At 36.8% G+C, this 17708-nt stretch overlaps 1 protein-coding gene across 2 annotated transcripts in view; it reads left to right on the top strand.

Annotated features, from left to right (window-relative positions):
- Window positions 1-11186: 11186 nt before the first annotated feature.
- Window positions 11187-17708, top strand: part of slc43a1a (solute carrier family 43 member 1a) — a 19301-nt gene continuing 12779 nt past the window's right edge. For both annotated transcript variants that reach the window (XM_057350098.1, XM_057350099.1), the window contains exons 1-3: window positions 11187-11422; window positions 17091-17248; window positions 17489-17666. In XM_057350098.1, the coding sequence (XP_057206081.1) occupies window positions 11418-11422; window positions 17091-17248; window positions 17489-17666 (341 nt within the window). In that variant the 5' untranslated portion in view covers window positions 11187-11417. The remainder of the gene's footprint in view (window positions 11423-17090; window positions 17249-17488; window positions 17667-17708) is intronic.

The following is a 17708-nucleotide window of genomic DNA, read 5'->3' as shown; positions in this document are numbered from 1 at the left end:
TTCAATATTAATAAGTCATTATATAAATTAATAACATTCAGAAAGTTAAGAAATATTCATTTAATCTTCAGAATCGGCAAATATGAATAATTGACTATTGGAGAAATTTGACATGGCCTTACTCAGTCAATATTAAAGACATGAAGGTTATATTTTCACTGAATATTCTTTATGTAGGATGATTTTATGTAGAAAACAGTAAATCACAGAAAAATGACCAAATATTACTGAATTCGTTGCAATGCATTCTGGGATTGGCTTGTCCACAAGGAATGCTTGCGATGCTGCCATATATTTTTGGCCAAATCTTATAATGTAAGTGCCTGGAGCAGTCTTTGTGTTACAAGTGCACATTGTGATGCTGTCTAGATAGGCAAGCACAGTGTTGTTTTAGTGTACAGAACTTTAGTGTTGAATGAGGAAAAACATTGGATGACGGAGAATTAGTTAAATAAACCTCAACGGGAGGTATGAAACTCATGTTGGCAGTTCATCAAAACCAAGATATGGGTAGCACATGGTTGTTTTGAATGTGTGTGTGAACAAGAGAAAAAAGGGTGATAATGCTGGAAAGACCCAGGGATGTCCATTGAAATGTGAAGGACATGCACGGTTCAGCTTGATGAACATACAGAAAGCGTTTGAGTGTGAGCGAGGGGTAAATAAAAAGCTTTTAGTGTCAGAGATGGAAGGACAGAGATTACAGCAAGAAAACCTCCCACACTGTTTTACAAACATGGCGTACACACAAGAGAACGTTCACTCACACACACGTGAATCTAATCTGATTTTTCCCTCCGCACACACGCGGCCGGGCCTATTTTAGGAAGCTTTTAAAAGTTCCAAGAATCTCCAACGTAAACTAATGAACTGTAACGGTTCCTAAAAATCCGGATGAGCGCGTGATGGTCTTCCATTCCGTTCTGCTTCTTCTCTCTCTCTCTCTCTCTCTCTCTCTCTTTCATTTCGCTCTGTTGTTTCTTCGTGACCCAAACACAGGCTGACAGGTGAAGAATGGCTTTCTCACGCTGCGAGAGAGTGAGCGAGAGATCGTGCGCCCGGCTCGACCGAGGCAGAGGAGTTCGACGGCAGTACACCCGCCCTCGAGTGATTCCACGTTAAGTGCAATTAAATTGAGTTGGCGACATGCCATCTTCATTCTTTGAGCCAGGTATTCAAAACAGGAGTTCATTTAACATTGAGAAATGCTGAGAATGTAATTATCATTTACTCAACCTCATTTCACTTCAAACATGTTTGCTGCTTTTTACCAGGGGCAGTTCTTGAACTCGTGTGCAATATTCCAAGTTTTCTCAAATCATGGGATAAGATTTGTTTGAGAATGAAAATCCGTCTGCAGGACATCTCGTACACTCTAAATAGTGCTGGGTTGTTTTTGACCCATGCTGGGTAAATATCGGAAAACACTGATGGGTTAAAATGACCCAATGCTGGGTTATTTTTAACTCAATTGCTCGGTTGAAATAACCCAGCATTGGGTAATTTTTATGTATGTGTGTGATGTATGTGTGATGTATGTGATGTGTGCTTATGCACATTATAATATAAAGATGTTTCACTCGTATCAAATCTGATGACAATCAAATTCATGCTTTTATTCGATTTTGTAACTGACTGAAATGTGTTTGAATGTGAATGAGAATGTGAGCTACTGCAGAGATGATAGTTTAGGTTTTAGGTGTGTTTCTTACACAAAGTACATTCATGATACTTCCCATTCACTTTCAGTATACAAAAGCATATTTTATCCACATTTTTTAAAACAAAAAAAATCTGTTTCATGAAAAATATTTTTTCCGCATATTTACAGTCTGATAACTGCAGGCAAGTCTTTATTATTATTATTATTATTATTATTATTAATGAAAGTCTCACTTAAGCTTATTGGGAGCTTTGTTGTTACTGAATAGATGAAACCCAGCCCTCTGGCTCCTAATCTAAAATGTGACTTTGTTCGAATTCACAGAAAAAGATCTTGCCTAACACTGCCATTGTATTCTGGCATTGAAGTCAGCACTGTGTAAGCGTATGTTTACGTTCCATTCATGGAGAACTGTCAAGGTGGAAACATGTTGAAAAGATGAAAAGTTAGTGGAGCCTCCTTTAAATGCTTGAGCAATATTGTTTAGAATCACACACCTGTTTTAAAGCAAAGACACACATATACACATACACATACGGAGGGTTTGAGGAAGCAATTGGGGTGAAATTACAGACATGTGTGGACTCTGAAGGTATAAGTCAGTTGTACGAACTCTGACATGAGACCATGACCTCTGGAAATCTTTACGGATGCTGACTTAGAAGCCAGAGTCAAGCTACCGAGCCTCTGTATGTATACATACCACTAAGATCTTACATCATTTCCCTGTAGGTAACACTAAACAAATTTCCTTTAGAAAGACAGAGTTTTTACAATCCATGCAGACAAACAAATGGACTTTCTGACACGTTCCATGAATAGGGTACAAATTGCTGTCACATTACGTTTTTAAAGCAAAAAAGCCATAAATCTGTTACTACACTGAACAAATATCTCAGTGTTGAAAACAAGTAAACAATCACACTGCATTTCTAACACTGTTAACCCTTATGGTGTTCATGTTTTTGTGACTTTACGGTTCTACAGTGCACACAAAAAAATGTGAAAAATATGTAAAAAGTAAAGTTTTATTTTTTGTCATAAATCATTATTATTAGACACCCTTTAGGTTTGTTACTGGGATTTGCAAATACTAACCAATAAAAAGTACTAAAAAGTGCTTGTCAAATTTGACAATATGTTATCATTTAAAAAGAACAGTGTTTTTTCTATTTCCTGAAAACAGCAAATTTGGACATCAGAGGTTTTGGAAGGACAGCGAAAATATATGGTTAATATTTGTCTCTTACCTCTGGTAAATCACAGTTATGAAAAGCCTGCTATGCATTTTTTTTACAAAACAAATATACTGAAATAGAAAAGTCTATGATATGGGTGGAAAAAAAACAAGTGTATCTTGAAAAGGTTGAAAAAACAATAAATCACATTTATTTCCTACAGAATTCCTATAGACCTGAACACCACACAAGGGTTAATCATTCTGCTGTATCGTTATTTTATTGAATACTTTAATATACGTTTTTCATATGTTTATTATTTATTTATATTGAGGATTTATTTCATTTTAATGTATTTTGCTAGAAAATATAAAAAAGCACAGAAATCAATGTCAACTGCGTTAAACAATGCAAATGCAAACTTCACATAAAAAAGCATTCATAAATATTTATTACACTCTAAAAAAAACTTTATAATCTTTAGACACATATCTGAATTTTTCTGGAGGTTATCCAGTGATGCTTTGTTTAAAAATCCCTTTATTTTTAAGACTTTCAAGTCCTATGTGCTGTTTTCATTGAAAGTGGCTTCTTTTATTAAAGCAATCATTTTTGTTACTGTAATGGTTTCTATACCAAAACATTTCTAAGATGTCACACCCCAGCAATATAAATGATCAAAGGGTCACGGCCGACGGAATTCTGCAGCTCAAATTCCATGTGTACACACAGGAAACTAATGTTGTTGGACAAAGGGGACAGTTATACTGTCAAAACTCATTGGCGACCTGCTCTGAAGAAGCTTTTTATGGAGCAGTGCTGAAGCTGGATCTGAACTGCACTTCCCGTCACAAGCAATCACACAATCAGCAGAAAACAAAGAGCTGCGCCGCGCGTACACCACAGTTTACAAGTCTATAGAAGTCAAGGGGTTTGTTCAGTTTGACGTTTACAGAGTCTGCAGCGGGGAAAATTGGTCTCCTTTGGCTGCATTTAACCGAGCGATAGAGGATGTATGAACAGTTTAGGAGCTCGGACTGTATGAATGACAACACTATTGTTCTTGAGCCACAGGATGGGTGCGGGTGGAGATTTTAATAACTCCATTTCAGACATTTAAGACACCTTTCGTTGTTTTACAGTTTAACCCTATCCTATGTTTTTCCCTTGACTTCATTCTCATGTCTTCCGCCATCATCCATCATCCGTGTCGCTGGAGGTCACGAACCGTCCATCAGACTCTTACCCTAAACATTAGCCCTTCCTCTCTGCTGGGCTTAAATCAATTTGACTCGACTTGAAATTAGCCTACAAAGATGATTTCTAAAAAGATGATCAATTAATTTATATAGATAGCCTACTTATAGGAGATAATTACAAAAACAGTTTTTTTCTTCAATGATTTCTTTGGTCTAAAGAAGGAAAGAGTATATTTTGATAGTACTAGTGTGCGTACACAAATAAAACACCCTCAAGCTGTTAAAGAAGTCAAAGTTGAGGGAGCTCAAAATATGACAGTGTAATGCTGAAGACCGCAGAGTGTTATAACATGTGGAGTTGTAATAACATCCGTTTAACCAATTAGAAATATCAGGGGTATGTGTAGAAAATGTGAAACTCCATCTAAAAATAAACTATTCAAATAAAAAAAATGTTCTGATGGCAGAATTTACAATTTTACATCTGGCCTATAATTGGATGTGCAATCATGTAAATGGACATTAAATGACAGGACTGGTCTCATCTGAATCAGCAGGTTCTTCTGTTTGTCCAATATCCGCACACACTTTTTATAGATTAAATTTAAAATAACTTGAAAAATCATGTTGTAACAGGAATACACAAGGATTGTACAAAAGCGACCATTGTGTGACTTGAATTGTGAGCAACTAATTCACATATCGCTGCTGTCCTTCTGAAACCTCTGAAATCTCCATATTTTGTGTTTTGTGTTGTTGTTGTTGTTATAAATCTTTATTATTAGTCACCCTTTATGTTTGTAACTGGGTTTTGCAAATATCTAACAATTAACAGTATTAAAAAGTGCTTGTCAACTTTGACAACACAGTATTTAATCATTTAAAAAGTGCAGTGTTTGTTCCATTTCCTGAAAAACAGCTGATTTGAACATCCACGGTTTCGGAAAGACAGCGACAATATGCATTTTAAGAATTGGTGGCATATGTTTCATGTATTTGTTCTTGATGTAATAAAAGTAATATATTCATTTTTTTCTGTAATTGTTATGCTTACAGTTGTTCTTTTGAACCAGTAAATTTGATCCCTAAAATAAACTGAAAAAAGTTTGTTGGAATTACTCCATTTAATCATGTACAGTTTTCTTAAATGGTGTGGAACCGATGTACATGATTAAATGGAGTAATTCCAACAAACCTTTTTCAGTGTATATTTCTGTCTAAAACCTTGTTTTCTGTTTTATCCAGTAATGGAGTAGATTGTAACAGCTGCACTCTGTACTTGACATGAATTTATATTAGAAGTTAGGGGAAAGTTGCGGATATCTAAACTACAATTTGTAGCAGACAAATATGGGAAAATATATGTACTCATATCAAACTTTGAGACACACAGTTACAGACATGGAACCAAATATATCTCCGGTCTTCACTACATCATCTACACTAAAATGTTTAGTTTTGCAGTATAAAAATGAAGACTTACACTACAAAGTCAACAATCATAATTTAGGAATGAATGATATGACTTGAACAATAGAAAAGTAAGCAACATACAAGATGTGACATGAAATTTAAGTTTTATATATATATATATATATATATGTATATACTGTATATATATATATATAAAACACAGATCCTTAACACTTAAAAACAGTGAACATTACTATGTAAAAAGATCTCAGAGCCTTGAACATCACCACTAAACAAGTCAAAGTATCCTATTGTAGTCTACATATCATGGGGGAACAAAATATTTACAGAGTATAATTACCCACAATTAATCAGTTCTGCTGCTTAACAACAATATGGACAACACTCAGACAGAAATGCTCAAGGAAATGCCAAACCACAAAACTGCAAAGTGAAAGAAAGCACTTATTTTATACGATCATCTTACAGTGTATTTACTAAAAACAACAAGGCTAAATGGAACATAAAATACTAAGAATGTGATACTAATAAAACGTTAAGTGTTCTGGTGCCACCAAGTGGATATGAAAAGCAGCTGTTTGATTCTAAACAAGGTAGCCACCCTTGCCCCCAGGAGCCCAATGAGAGCGAGACGGAGCCCTCTGGTCCCCCTCACAGATCCTCTAAAGAAATAATAATAAACTCAAGTCCTGTGTTTCAGCCTTGGAAGCGAAGTTCGTCTTTTACTGAAGTTTTACAATGAAACTCAAGCTCAGCCAAACTCCAACCAGTGCCTGGGGATGAAAATTAAAACCACATGAGAGGAGAGAGAGAGAGAGAGAGAGAGAGAGAGAGAGAGAGAGAGAGAGAGATGTCTGTTTATGTGTTCATACTGATTGCAGTCTGGTCATCATTAGGAACAGAGAAATTGAGGAATGATAATAAGGTCTAATTTGAGAGGAATTTAAATCTCATCAAAGCACTTGAGACGGTTTGTAAGGTTACGTGGTGTTGTCAGAACGTATCTGTACGTCACAACATTATTTGCATATGAGGTGGATGCTGATTCTTCAAAATCTGAAATTAAATGTAATCTAACGAAGGAAGATGCATATTTGTGATGGGGTTTCCAGTGTTGCGTTTGTGCAAAGACTTCACGTCCTAAAGGGATAGAAAATTCTTATATCATTTACTCATCCTCATGTCATTCCAAACCTGTATGACTTTCTTTCTTCTGCAGAACACGAAAGACGGTTTATTGAAGAACGTTGGAAACCAAACAACACTGACCCCCAATGACTTCCAATGTATGGACACAAAACCACAGAGACATTTCTCAAAATATCTTCTTTTGTGTTCAGGTTTGGAACAACACATGGGTGAATAAATGATGACAGATTTGTTATATCCCTTAAAGATGTTTTTACACTACAGATGTGGGATTATTGCATCTACGCATTTGTACTGGAAACAGATGATTATTAAAATTGTATTCTTTCACTAGAACACAGCATTATTTCAACAGATACAGCATGTGTAATGTCATCCAACTGAATGCTGATTTAAAAAAGCTACAGTATATTTTTAAACTAAGATCCATAAACCATAAACCATACCTTCATTCTTTCTGAATGAGCTTTATTTGATATATTGCATTATATTTTGCAGCATATTGCCCTATATTTCGTTTCGTAAGGGGACAGCCAGTCAATGTTAAAATGATATAGATGAAAAGAATAAACAGCAGTGTGGTCAGAACATTTCTTTCGATGAAGAAAGAAAATCATATATGTTTTGAAAAGCATAAGTAAATAATCATAGAAATTACCTTTTGAATGTGGTAAACAATGTACTGACTTCATTGGTATCACAGCTGAAAGTATTATAAACCGTGTCACAATACATCATTACAAATGAGGGGCATAGAAATTCTGTGGAAATCCGATTCTGCGTTTTCAGTAGAAATGACACACACCCTCCTCAGCTGAGTTTGTGAATGTAAGATTCTCGAGTCCCTGCCACATCCTGGTATTAGTCATCATGGGTACTGGCCCACCTGTTATTTCTGTGTGTGTTTTCTCTGTTAATGTGACTTTTGCCGTTTTGGGGTAAATTCCGGCGTGTTTTTCCTTCTGGAGTAAATTCCCAGTGTATATTTTGTTTATTATTTTTTAAATTCGTGATCCTAATCTGTATCTATGACTTCTCCTTTTGAAGGGCCCTGGTATGTTTGGATTACATCAACAATGGATTTTGTACTAATTCATTGATTAATGATCGCATATTTTGCTTTGAAGCTTTACTTGCACACAGGGCCGCTAATAACAATGTTCATTGTTATTTCCATAAATCACTTTGGATGTGTGGATATTTATTAATACTGTTAGTCTGGTTTCCCTGATAAATCCAGTGCTTACATCATTGAGAAGATCTTATCCAAAAATCGTAGCTTGTCAAAAGCGACAAATATGAAGGATCCCTTGATCATTGTGTCATTTTAATATAATTCTCAGATCATTTTAGCAATCATAGAGCATATTGCATGAGCAACGTTGTAGATTTTTTATTTCTAACACCTGTTTAAACTAAAGGCTGATTGTTTGATTATTCTTGATTAAGTTTGATTAAGCAGAGGAAAGTCATAAGGTTTGGAATGGCAAAAATATTTTTTTGGGGTCTCATGTACTATTCTGTTATTACGAACAATGTGTGCTTATTATAAAAGTAATTGCGTATTTTCAATGTGGCAATTTCTATCTTTGGTGAGTGGAAATATTGATAAAGTACAGCTGCTTTAAAAAGCATGTGGGTTTACAATGAATTTCAGCATTAATTGGTTTGGTTGTAAAATCTGATCTTCATTACTGAGTTACAACAATACACAAACAAAGTGTGATTCAACAAAAAACACATGTACAATATGCCTTTATGTAACCTTGTAAACATTCACAGTGCTGGGTGAAAAAGTCTGTGAAGCTTTAGGGCCTAGGCTATTGACATAAAAACACTGCTAAATTTGGAGTTAATCTGGAGCTAATGTGATGCATTAAGATGGATAGGGTTACAAAATATCTCTAAAAACCTTGATGTTTATCAATACAAATTGTGTAAATAGAAATTGTTCAGCATTGCATGTGATTGGTCTACAAAGATGAAGACTGCACAGTGCTCAATGCTCAGATGTGCAGTAGAATCCTACAGATCAGCTAAGGTCTCACAGAAATAGCTGAAAGTGAACACATGTCTATGATACATAAAGTACTAAACAGGAACTGTGGTCACCAGAGGTCACCAGAAATGAGGTCACTGCTCTCAAAATCGACATACGTTTGCATAAGAGCCACATGAAGATATGCCATACTATTGGCAAAATGTCATCAACTGAATTATAAAATGAGTTTGGAATATACAAGCATAGCCCACCACACCAAAACTGCAGTTTTCATGGTTTGGGAAGCTTTGGACAGCATGCTAAAAGTCAAGAATGAATTCCTAAGTGTATCATGACATTTCGCAGGAGAAGGTGTTTGCCAGCTGAAGCTCAACAGATGTATGGGAATGCAACAGGAACACAGCACAAAGCGCAGCGTAAATCAACAACAGAATGGCTTTAACTGAAAGAAATCATGCCTTGTTTTGGACTTGCCCTGCAGTCAGTCACGGACAACATGGAGGAAATTATATGTCCTGCATAAATCTGCTTGTTGTTGAAAAATCCAGGCTTACAAGCATGTGAATTTCATGATTGAACCCATTTACACCGTTCACTCCTCAGTAACTGAAACACTAGATCACCCAACTCAAATACAATGCTCTACATACCAAACATTTAGCCTGAGGAGACGATGAAGTTCCACAACACACCGCTAGAGGTCACTGTTAACTCATTCACAGTCTGTCTCCGCGACAACAACATCCTCGTGCTATCAAATGTAAACCTCTATTTATAGACAGACAGACACTTCTTTGTCATAGTTTCTTGTCAAGTGTTGCATTCTTCATCGTTGGACTTCCACATTCTGTTGGTAAATTAAACTCGGAATTTCTTCACAGGCTACTTTAGTGTTGAGATGTTGATACATCTTTATCAGAGCCAAAATGATCATGGGGTGAAACTGGGAATACAACGTTTAAATATCACAATTAAGTCAGAAAGAGCTTTATTGCACACGTTTTCACATACACAACAGTGTATTTATGTATGATATAATTTACACATAGGCTGCACATTTTACACCACGTATTCAGAAATTGGATAATAGTGGGTATCGGTCACAATGTGTTGGTTTTCATAGGTTCAGCCCAGAATGCCTCATTCCATACAAGTTAGTCTTAACCCTGTCATGTACAGTATGCCTACAGCACTGCATATTTGAAATGTCTCACACACCCAATTCAGGTGTTGCCATTTTTGTTAAGCCTAAAATGTGTTAAAAAACGTGTGAATGAAGAAGAAAACCAAAATATTGAGCTGTGCTGGGGGTGTTCCAAGACAAAGGTGAATGATGAATCATGAATCATTGGTTTAATATTTTCGTAACACTGCAATAAGGTTGTATTGTTAATAGGCTATTAGTAAATGCTTTATAACTACAGGAGCTAAAGAGTGTTTCAGCATGTATTAATTCTTGTTAATGTTAGTTACTGGCAATGCAATTGTTCCTATTAGTTCATGGAGCTTTAACTAATGTTAACAGTTACAATGCTTGATTTGAAAATGCATTAGTAAATGCTGTAATTAACATGAACAAAAATCAATAAATGCCATAGAAGTTTTGTTTATGTTCGCTAATGCATTACCTAATGTAAAAAATACAAACTGAGCATAGCAACTTTCAAGAAACTCTACAGTGGATCCTCATAATGACAATGGAAAGAGACAATATGATCATCCAAACTATACATTATTATAAAGGTCTAAAGCAGTATCAAAGATTATCAGAGAGGAACTGTGTGAACAGTTTCAATTCGAGGCAAATGTTGAACTGAGGTTTCCTTTGCCCATACCACCAAGGCCCTTGAACAAAGAGTATTGCTGTCAATTCCCTAAACCACACAAAAATCAAGACTCAAATTAATAAGAAATGCAATTATCTGCTTTTTAACAATACACAACACAATTCATAAAACATAGCATTCATGGAAATTATTGCAGTGCAAAAAATAGATGTGTGGTTGGCTAATTATATTATATTATATTATATTATATAATACATATATGTTAGTTTTGCGTTATTGAACATGCTTCTAAATGTGCATGACTAAAGCTTAAATGTCATGAGTAATATTTAGCTGGTTATTTACTACATAAGTAAACAAATTCGCATAAATGACATTTCACGAAGCTAATGTCGGTACCATGTGATTGTTTTTGTAATGGATATCTAGACGTTTTTTAAGAGTTCAGCTCAAACTAGTATTTGTACATCCACTGGCGTTCACCGGTTCCAGGATGTACCACCAGGTGTCGCCAATTCTGCGTAGACAATCTGCAACGTTGAATAATGGTGCCAATAGGTTTGTACTTGACCATAACTAACCATTAAACATTTTTAAAAGCAAAACAGTAAAAATATACCATGGTGTTTTGGAGGACACTGTGAATCCTGGGGGATTCTCTTGTAAAGGTATGGATAAATTGGTTAACAGCAGATTAATTACAATTGCTAATTTAGGAACAATAGTGCATGTGCGACAAACGGGCGTGTACGTTATGTGTATGTATACCTCCAGTCAAATTTGGGGATGTTGAGGGAGTTGCTCTTTTGCATAAAGACCCTTTCGGAGCTTTATCTGCCGCACGGGGGACACACGAAGCAGAAGCTCTGGTCAGATTAACTTCATCTTCAAATTGACTTTGGCGGTAACCGGAGATCACTCGTGCTTTTGTACCGTTTTCTTTTAGCGCCGAAACCGGAGGAACCTGGAAATACCTTACGGTTTACATTTAGAAATTATACAACAATGAAGTAAGTCGTTTTCTTAAGTTACTTTTTTACTATAATAGTGAAGCAGCAGACGTATAAGCGTACACTTTTTGACGCTGATGGCTTCCTCTTTAGACCAGTGTAAATAGAGACTTTGGTTATTACAAATTCAGGGAGAGACACGTGGCGTTGTTCTCACGCGAGTTCATCGCCTTCTATGAGTTGGGCGCATTTTTAGCGTTTCGCTAATTCTGGTCCCCTTACAAATACGACAAAACATCACTGTATTTCTTACATTACATTGTTTTTAACTCGTGTAGAAATGTTAGATGATCTACCGTCGTTTTAGGCGGAGTAGCTTGTGGCAAGAGCGTGTTTTATAGGTTTAGATACGCGACCGATATAGTCGGGTCTCGAGCTACTTCCAGGACGAGAAAATGTTCAATGCACAGACCCGTCGTATAAACACACACTTTAAAGTTGTGAGTGGCCAAACCTATGTCCTTTAAAGAAAACAAAGAAGGGTAAACATCATTTTAGGGCGCGGAGGGGACCGCAAATAAGGGTAGTCATCATTTCCCCTTCTGAATGACTGACGGATCCAAATGCTTCTTGAGGAATCGATTCAAGAGATTCGATTAATATCACACCGCGTGGCAAAATCGGCGTGTGGAAAGATCTGATTCTGGTTTCATTTGGTCGTACTTAAAGCTGTGCAAACCCTACTCTTCCAATGCAAATCTGTATTTTACGTCTGCAAATGCTAGGTGGCTTTCACACTTGAAGTTTAGTGCGGAACGGGGCACGGTTCGCATGAATATGAAAGCAACACGGACCCGGGTGCGCACTTGATGAGGATTTAAAGGGACCTGCGCATGCGTTTAAACCGATTACGATTTATTTCCTTCAATAAAACACAAGAGATGATAGTTTTGATGATTTACCTTGGATTCGAGCATGAGTAAAGCTCTTTGCACAAACAGTCCGAAAGTTTCGTATGGGTCTTTTTCATATTTGGCGCTCGTTTGTACAGTGTCTTTGAATTGTCAAAACGCCAGTGGCGTAACTTTGTTTTGTAAACTGGTGGGAACAATAACGACAAAAACAATACTTTAATAAATTGTTTCTGTAATAACTCGTTGGGAATATTTATCATATAGTGGACGGTCACTTGGCTGTTCATTCATTACACTTAAAAACTGTTTATTCCCATGACTAAAATTGTCACTTGTTCATTGGTTTACGCGTTTTTGTGCTTGGACACTGGATGCACAAGCGAGTGCCATGAACGCGGATGATGCATGCATTTCATAATGGTCGCGTTTCTGGAGTCGCGGCTCTCTGTCTTCTGCAAATATATCTTAGTGTAAGAAACAGGAGATGGTAAGAAAGATGCGCATCTTGCGTTTTCCACGCAAACATTTTTTAATTTCTTCAAAAATGTGGTGGGGACATGTCCCACCTGTCCCACCCGCAAATTACGCCTATGCAAAACGCCCCTCAAAATGCTTGCTACGGATGCGAAAAACGCATAAAATCGAACCCAATCCGAATTTTTTTATGACGTACGAGAGTATCGGAGGCCATGTGTAAATGTGATGGACACAGCGTGAGGTCGTATTTATTTTTTGCCGGGAACAAGCGCACTCAGGTTCAGACCGCAGCAAATGAGCCCAATCTGAAACAGCCTTAGGCACCAATTTACCTTTGTAGGTTGAGTTGCAACTTTAGCAGAATAGAGCATTGGGTTCTTCAAGGACACTTGAGTATGAATGAAGATTTCCCTCTATCGATTCGAGTAGGCCTAAATTAATAAAAGTAGTGACTATTTTTTTCTTGTGAACACAGCGAATGTGTGTTTAGTGACGCACGCATCACAGAATGAAGCTGTGAAAAGATACTTTTCAGATGTGTGAAATGTGGTTCTCGCACGTGTGTGCCAAGAGGCTTACAGTAAATTCGTAATGTTTTCACATACACGCTACAGTACAAACAAACAACATCACCTTTACTTACACTGTAAACAAACACACGTGCCTTTGGCCAGGCCATAGCATTGCATACGTGTTGAAACAAAAAATGATCATAAATTTACATTCACATGTGTTTGGTAAATGTTTTATCCAAATTGACTTGACTATGCAACAGTTTATGTCTGTTCCCAGGAAATCAAACTCTTAATCTTATTAGCACCGTGTTCATCTACTTGAAAATGATATGGAACTAACAGTTACTGAAACCTGCTTGCATTCATTCATTCAAGAGTCGACGTGAGTATATTTTGAGGCATGTTCCATAATAGGCCGTGTCAGTTACAGAAGAAATCCACCCATAAGCCGGGCTGTTTAGGACAAAGACACCTAGTGGACTGTGTCTAATGGTGTTTAACACAACACAACACACTGAACTGGTTTCCTGCTGAGAACCCCAGCAGTTTCCTCTCCATTCCTTCTATTTTTGCCATTGTATTGACTCAATCGTCCACAGCCCCCCACTCTTATCTCTCTCGGTGTATTTATTCAGCGTATGCATCGAGCGCTTTGGTTAACCAAGTTATAATGACCGGCTTCAGTCATGTCACGGTATACGTTCATCCAGTTTACAAACACAAACTTGGAACATTTGGAGAAGTCAAGGTTTTATCATCAATAAAATCAGGGTTCAAACATTTGTTTTGCTCTATTGACACATGCACACACACACACACATGGTTTGTTTTACTAAGATGACAAGTAAAGGTTTCAAATTTGCTTGTGCAATCTGACAGTTTGTATGTGTGCGTTGTGGGCGGTTTACCAGGAGTAATTGTGCAAATAGCAGCAAATGGAAAACGTTGTTAGACACACCCTTTAGGAAGCTTTGGCGTGTGATGATTGCGTAATGTTGCTACTCCGTTGAGAGATTATACATAATGCCAAAAATGGTAAAGTATGCAAAAATTGTCATACAGAGTAAAACTTTGTGTTTGCATAATATATGTCTGTGTTCTGTGCATATTAATTTTGTATTTATAAACACTCACATGCATATATTTAAGAAAAATATAAAAATGAATAAAAATTTATATATCATTTTAATTATTGGATTGTATAAATAAAAATGGAAATTTCCTAAATATGTATACATGTATGTGTTTATAAAATACAGTACAGTACACACATATATTATAAAAACAAACTTTTATTTTGAATGCAATTAATTGCTTGACAGCCCTATAACATTCACATTGATTGAATACACACATGAATGTATAATTTAACAAAAAATATATTTATATGTTAAATATTTTTATATAACATAAATTATACAATATATAAATATAGCTGCAAGCAGCGATTATGGGGCCAAGCCCACAAAATGCAGCAAGCACAGAGCAGAACCTTACCAGCACAGATATTAGGATACTCAAGCGCTGTCTGGAGCTATTGCAGCACAGAGAAACAAGCAAAAACCGGCAGATATAGAACGTACGTGAAAAATAAATAAGTTATGAAGAGAATGAGAATGAAATAAAATCGAAGACTTAACATATAAATATTACATGTGCTACACACAGGGATAGAACCACCAACCTCAAAGTCTCAAAGCATGGGGTTTAACAAGTTGCGCCACACAGCTGCACATGTAAGCGCTGTCTGGAGCTATAGCAGCACAGAGCAACAAGAGCAAAAACCACAGAAACGGAACGTACCTGAAAACAGTCAGGGCTGCGTTTCCCAAAAGCATCGTAAGCCTACATTGATCGTAGCTCCATTGGTGACAATGGTTCTAAGATCAACTTAAGGTTACGATGCTTTTGGGAAATGCAGCCCAGGTTGATAAGCACTGATGAAAATAAAACCAAACTGTATAACTCATATATAAATGTTACATTCGCACCACGCAGGATTGAGGTTGTTCCACTCAGTTGACGTGCTTAACCCATAATTTTTATACACACACAAAAACTTTTATTTTGCTTTCGATTAGTACAGCCCTAAATTAATCAGACACGGGCCTTTCTTTTGTGTTTATGGAGGTATGTCTTAAAATACTTAATAATAAAACCCAACTAAAACTCACTTCTGTAATTCTTGTTGGAAGATCAGTTATGTTATATACATGTAGGGCTGAAACGATTCCTCGAGTAACTAATTCTAATACAAAAATGTTTTGTTGCCTCAAAGCCTCGTTTAATCCATTTAACTACAGTACACACGGAGCACTGCGTTTCCCCACGGACCGTTATTACTGACGCACAGCCCGCTAAACTCGCATTCACCGCGAGACAAACGCATTTTAGTCTGTTCACACGCTCACACTTATTTCTCATGCTGATAAATAACTGATAGCTTATTGAAATGGTGAACTGCTATTTCACTTAGTTTTAGTCTATTTTGCGAGTGAAACTTGTTTTCCGGATGCATTGAGTCCATAAAACTAGATGCGGACTAGTGGATGCCGAATCCTGTTATTTACACATGCCATCTGTCTGTTCTGCGTGTCTAAGTGAATGAACTGCACAGTTTAACGTGCTACACGCGTGATGCTCATGAATTTGTCTGCGCATGCGCTTTATGAGGACATGAACACATGAACTTCATCTCCAGAGTTGCTCTGAGATTTTATTTCAGAACATTTTACTGAGTGAAGCTAACACACTAAAAAATACGCCCTTTTCACAATGACGTCACTTAACTTCCGCCTTTTTGCAAAGCAGTGTATCATAACATCCGTCTTGCAACAAACAAGAAGAAGAAGAACTTCCATATTTGCCGTCGCGCTGGAATTTAACAACAGTGAAAAAAAACTGACAGAACACATATTCAAGTACTTATCCTAGCACCTTCGCTAACACAAAAAGAAAACAAAACACTTACCTTCATAATCAAACAGGTACTGTTCATGAAGAATTTGTATCCTTTCTCTAGCTTTGATCTTGTCGTTAGCGAAAATTTGTCTGCAAGACGTTGTACATCATCTAGCCGTATTTGTGGCAGATGTGCAAGCCACTTGGTAAACTCCATTCTGAGGCGCTAGCGGAAGTAAATTCTTCTTCTTGAGTTTTACTGGCAGTTGGCAAATCAGCTTATAGGTGCATTACCGCCACCTTATGAACTGGAGTGCTAGCGGAAGTAATAATACACTGCTTCACGGCAGAACGGAAGATGCGTGACGTCATGTGAAAAGGGCGTATAAGCGTCTTCCAATGACCTGCCAAAATAAAAGTCCGGTTAACTCTGTATTTTTATGTGGACAAATATATTACTATTTAATAGTAAAAAAAGAAACTAAAATTAATTTAGATAAACTAAATGCATCATGCATAAGCTGAAGTTAGTTGTTTACCTTTGAAATTATTCTTTCTATTTTTATTAATGTTTCTTATTTAAACATTTGTATTAAGCCTATATTGCATTTTGAATGTAATATGGCAATGGAATGTACTAAATGGGTTTAGTTTTCACAGATATGAATGTATGCAATTTCAGCAATGAATATGTTAATTTTTCTAAAAAGGAAACAAATTAGTTGTACATTTTAAGAGACCAATCTTATTTTCTCTTGTATATTTAGTATTGCTCTTTAATAAAGAAAAAGTACTTATTATCCGAATACCCGATTAATCTATGGAAAAATCAGTAGAATACTCGATTACTAAAATAATCGATAGCTCCAAAGTTTCTCATATACATTGAATTTTTTGTGTGGCTTTTTCTTTGTTTGACAGGGGGATGGCTCCCTCGCTTGAGCAGGCGTTCAGGAGGCGCTGGTGGATGGCCGCCACAGCAGTGCTGGAAAACTTGTCTTGTTCCGCAGTGCTGTTGGGCTGGGGATCTCTGCTCATCATGCTCAAACAACAAGGCTTTTACTCTCACCTATGCACAGGTTATTAGTTACACACACACACACACACACACACACAAACCTTTCAAGCAAGCAGAAATAATTCAGCCAAGCAGATCATCTAAAACAAACACATTAAACAAAATCTGACCACTTCATGGAACATGTGCACACTTACTAAAGCAAATGGAATGTGAACCAGAGACGCTGGGAATCCTAAGCTGCCAGAAGAGCTTTAAAACTTAATAAAGTCTCTGTCTTGCTTTCTTTCTCCCTCTGTAGAGGAGAATAAGACGGAGATTGTAAACGGGAGCGTACTGGAGTGGCCAACCTGTGTGGATCAGGAGGAGATGTTGAACCTAGGCTTCACCATTGGCTCCTTTTTGCTCAGTGCCGCCACATTGCCACTGGGCATTCTCATGGACCGCTTCGGGCCCAGGCCACTGCGTCTCGGTGGCAGGTGATTCATACATATATATATATATATATATATATATATAGT

Source organism: Triplophysa rosa, linkage group LG13, assembly GCF_024868665.1.
Source record: "Triplophysa rosa linkage group LG13, Trosa_1v2, whole genome shotgun sequence".
Taxonomy (NCBI): domain Eukaryota; kingdom Metazoa; phylum Chordata; class Actinopteri; order Cypriniformes; family Nemacheilidae; genus Triplophysa; species Triplophysa rosa.
Note: the sequence above shows the minus strand (reverse complement) of the source record. Positions and strands in the feature narration are given on the sequence as shown.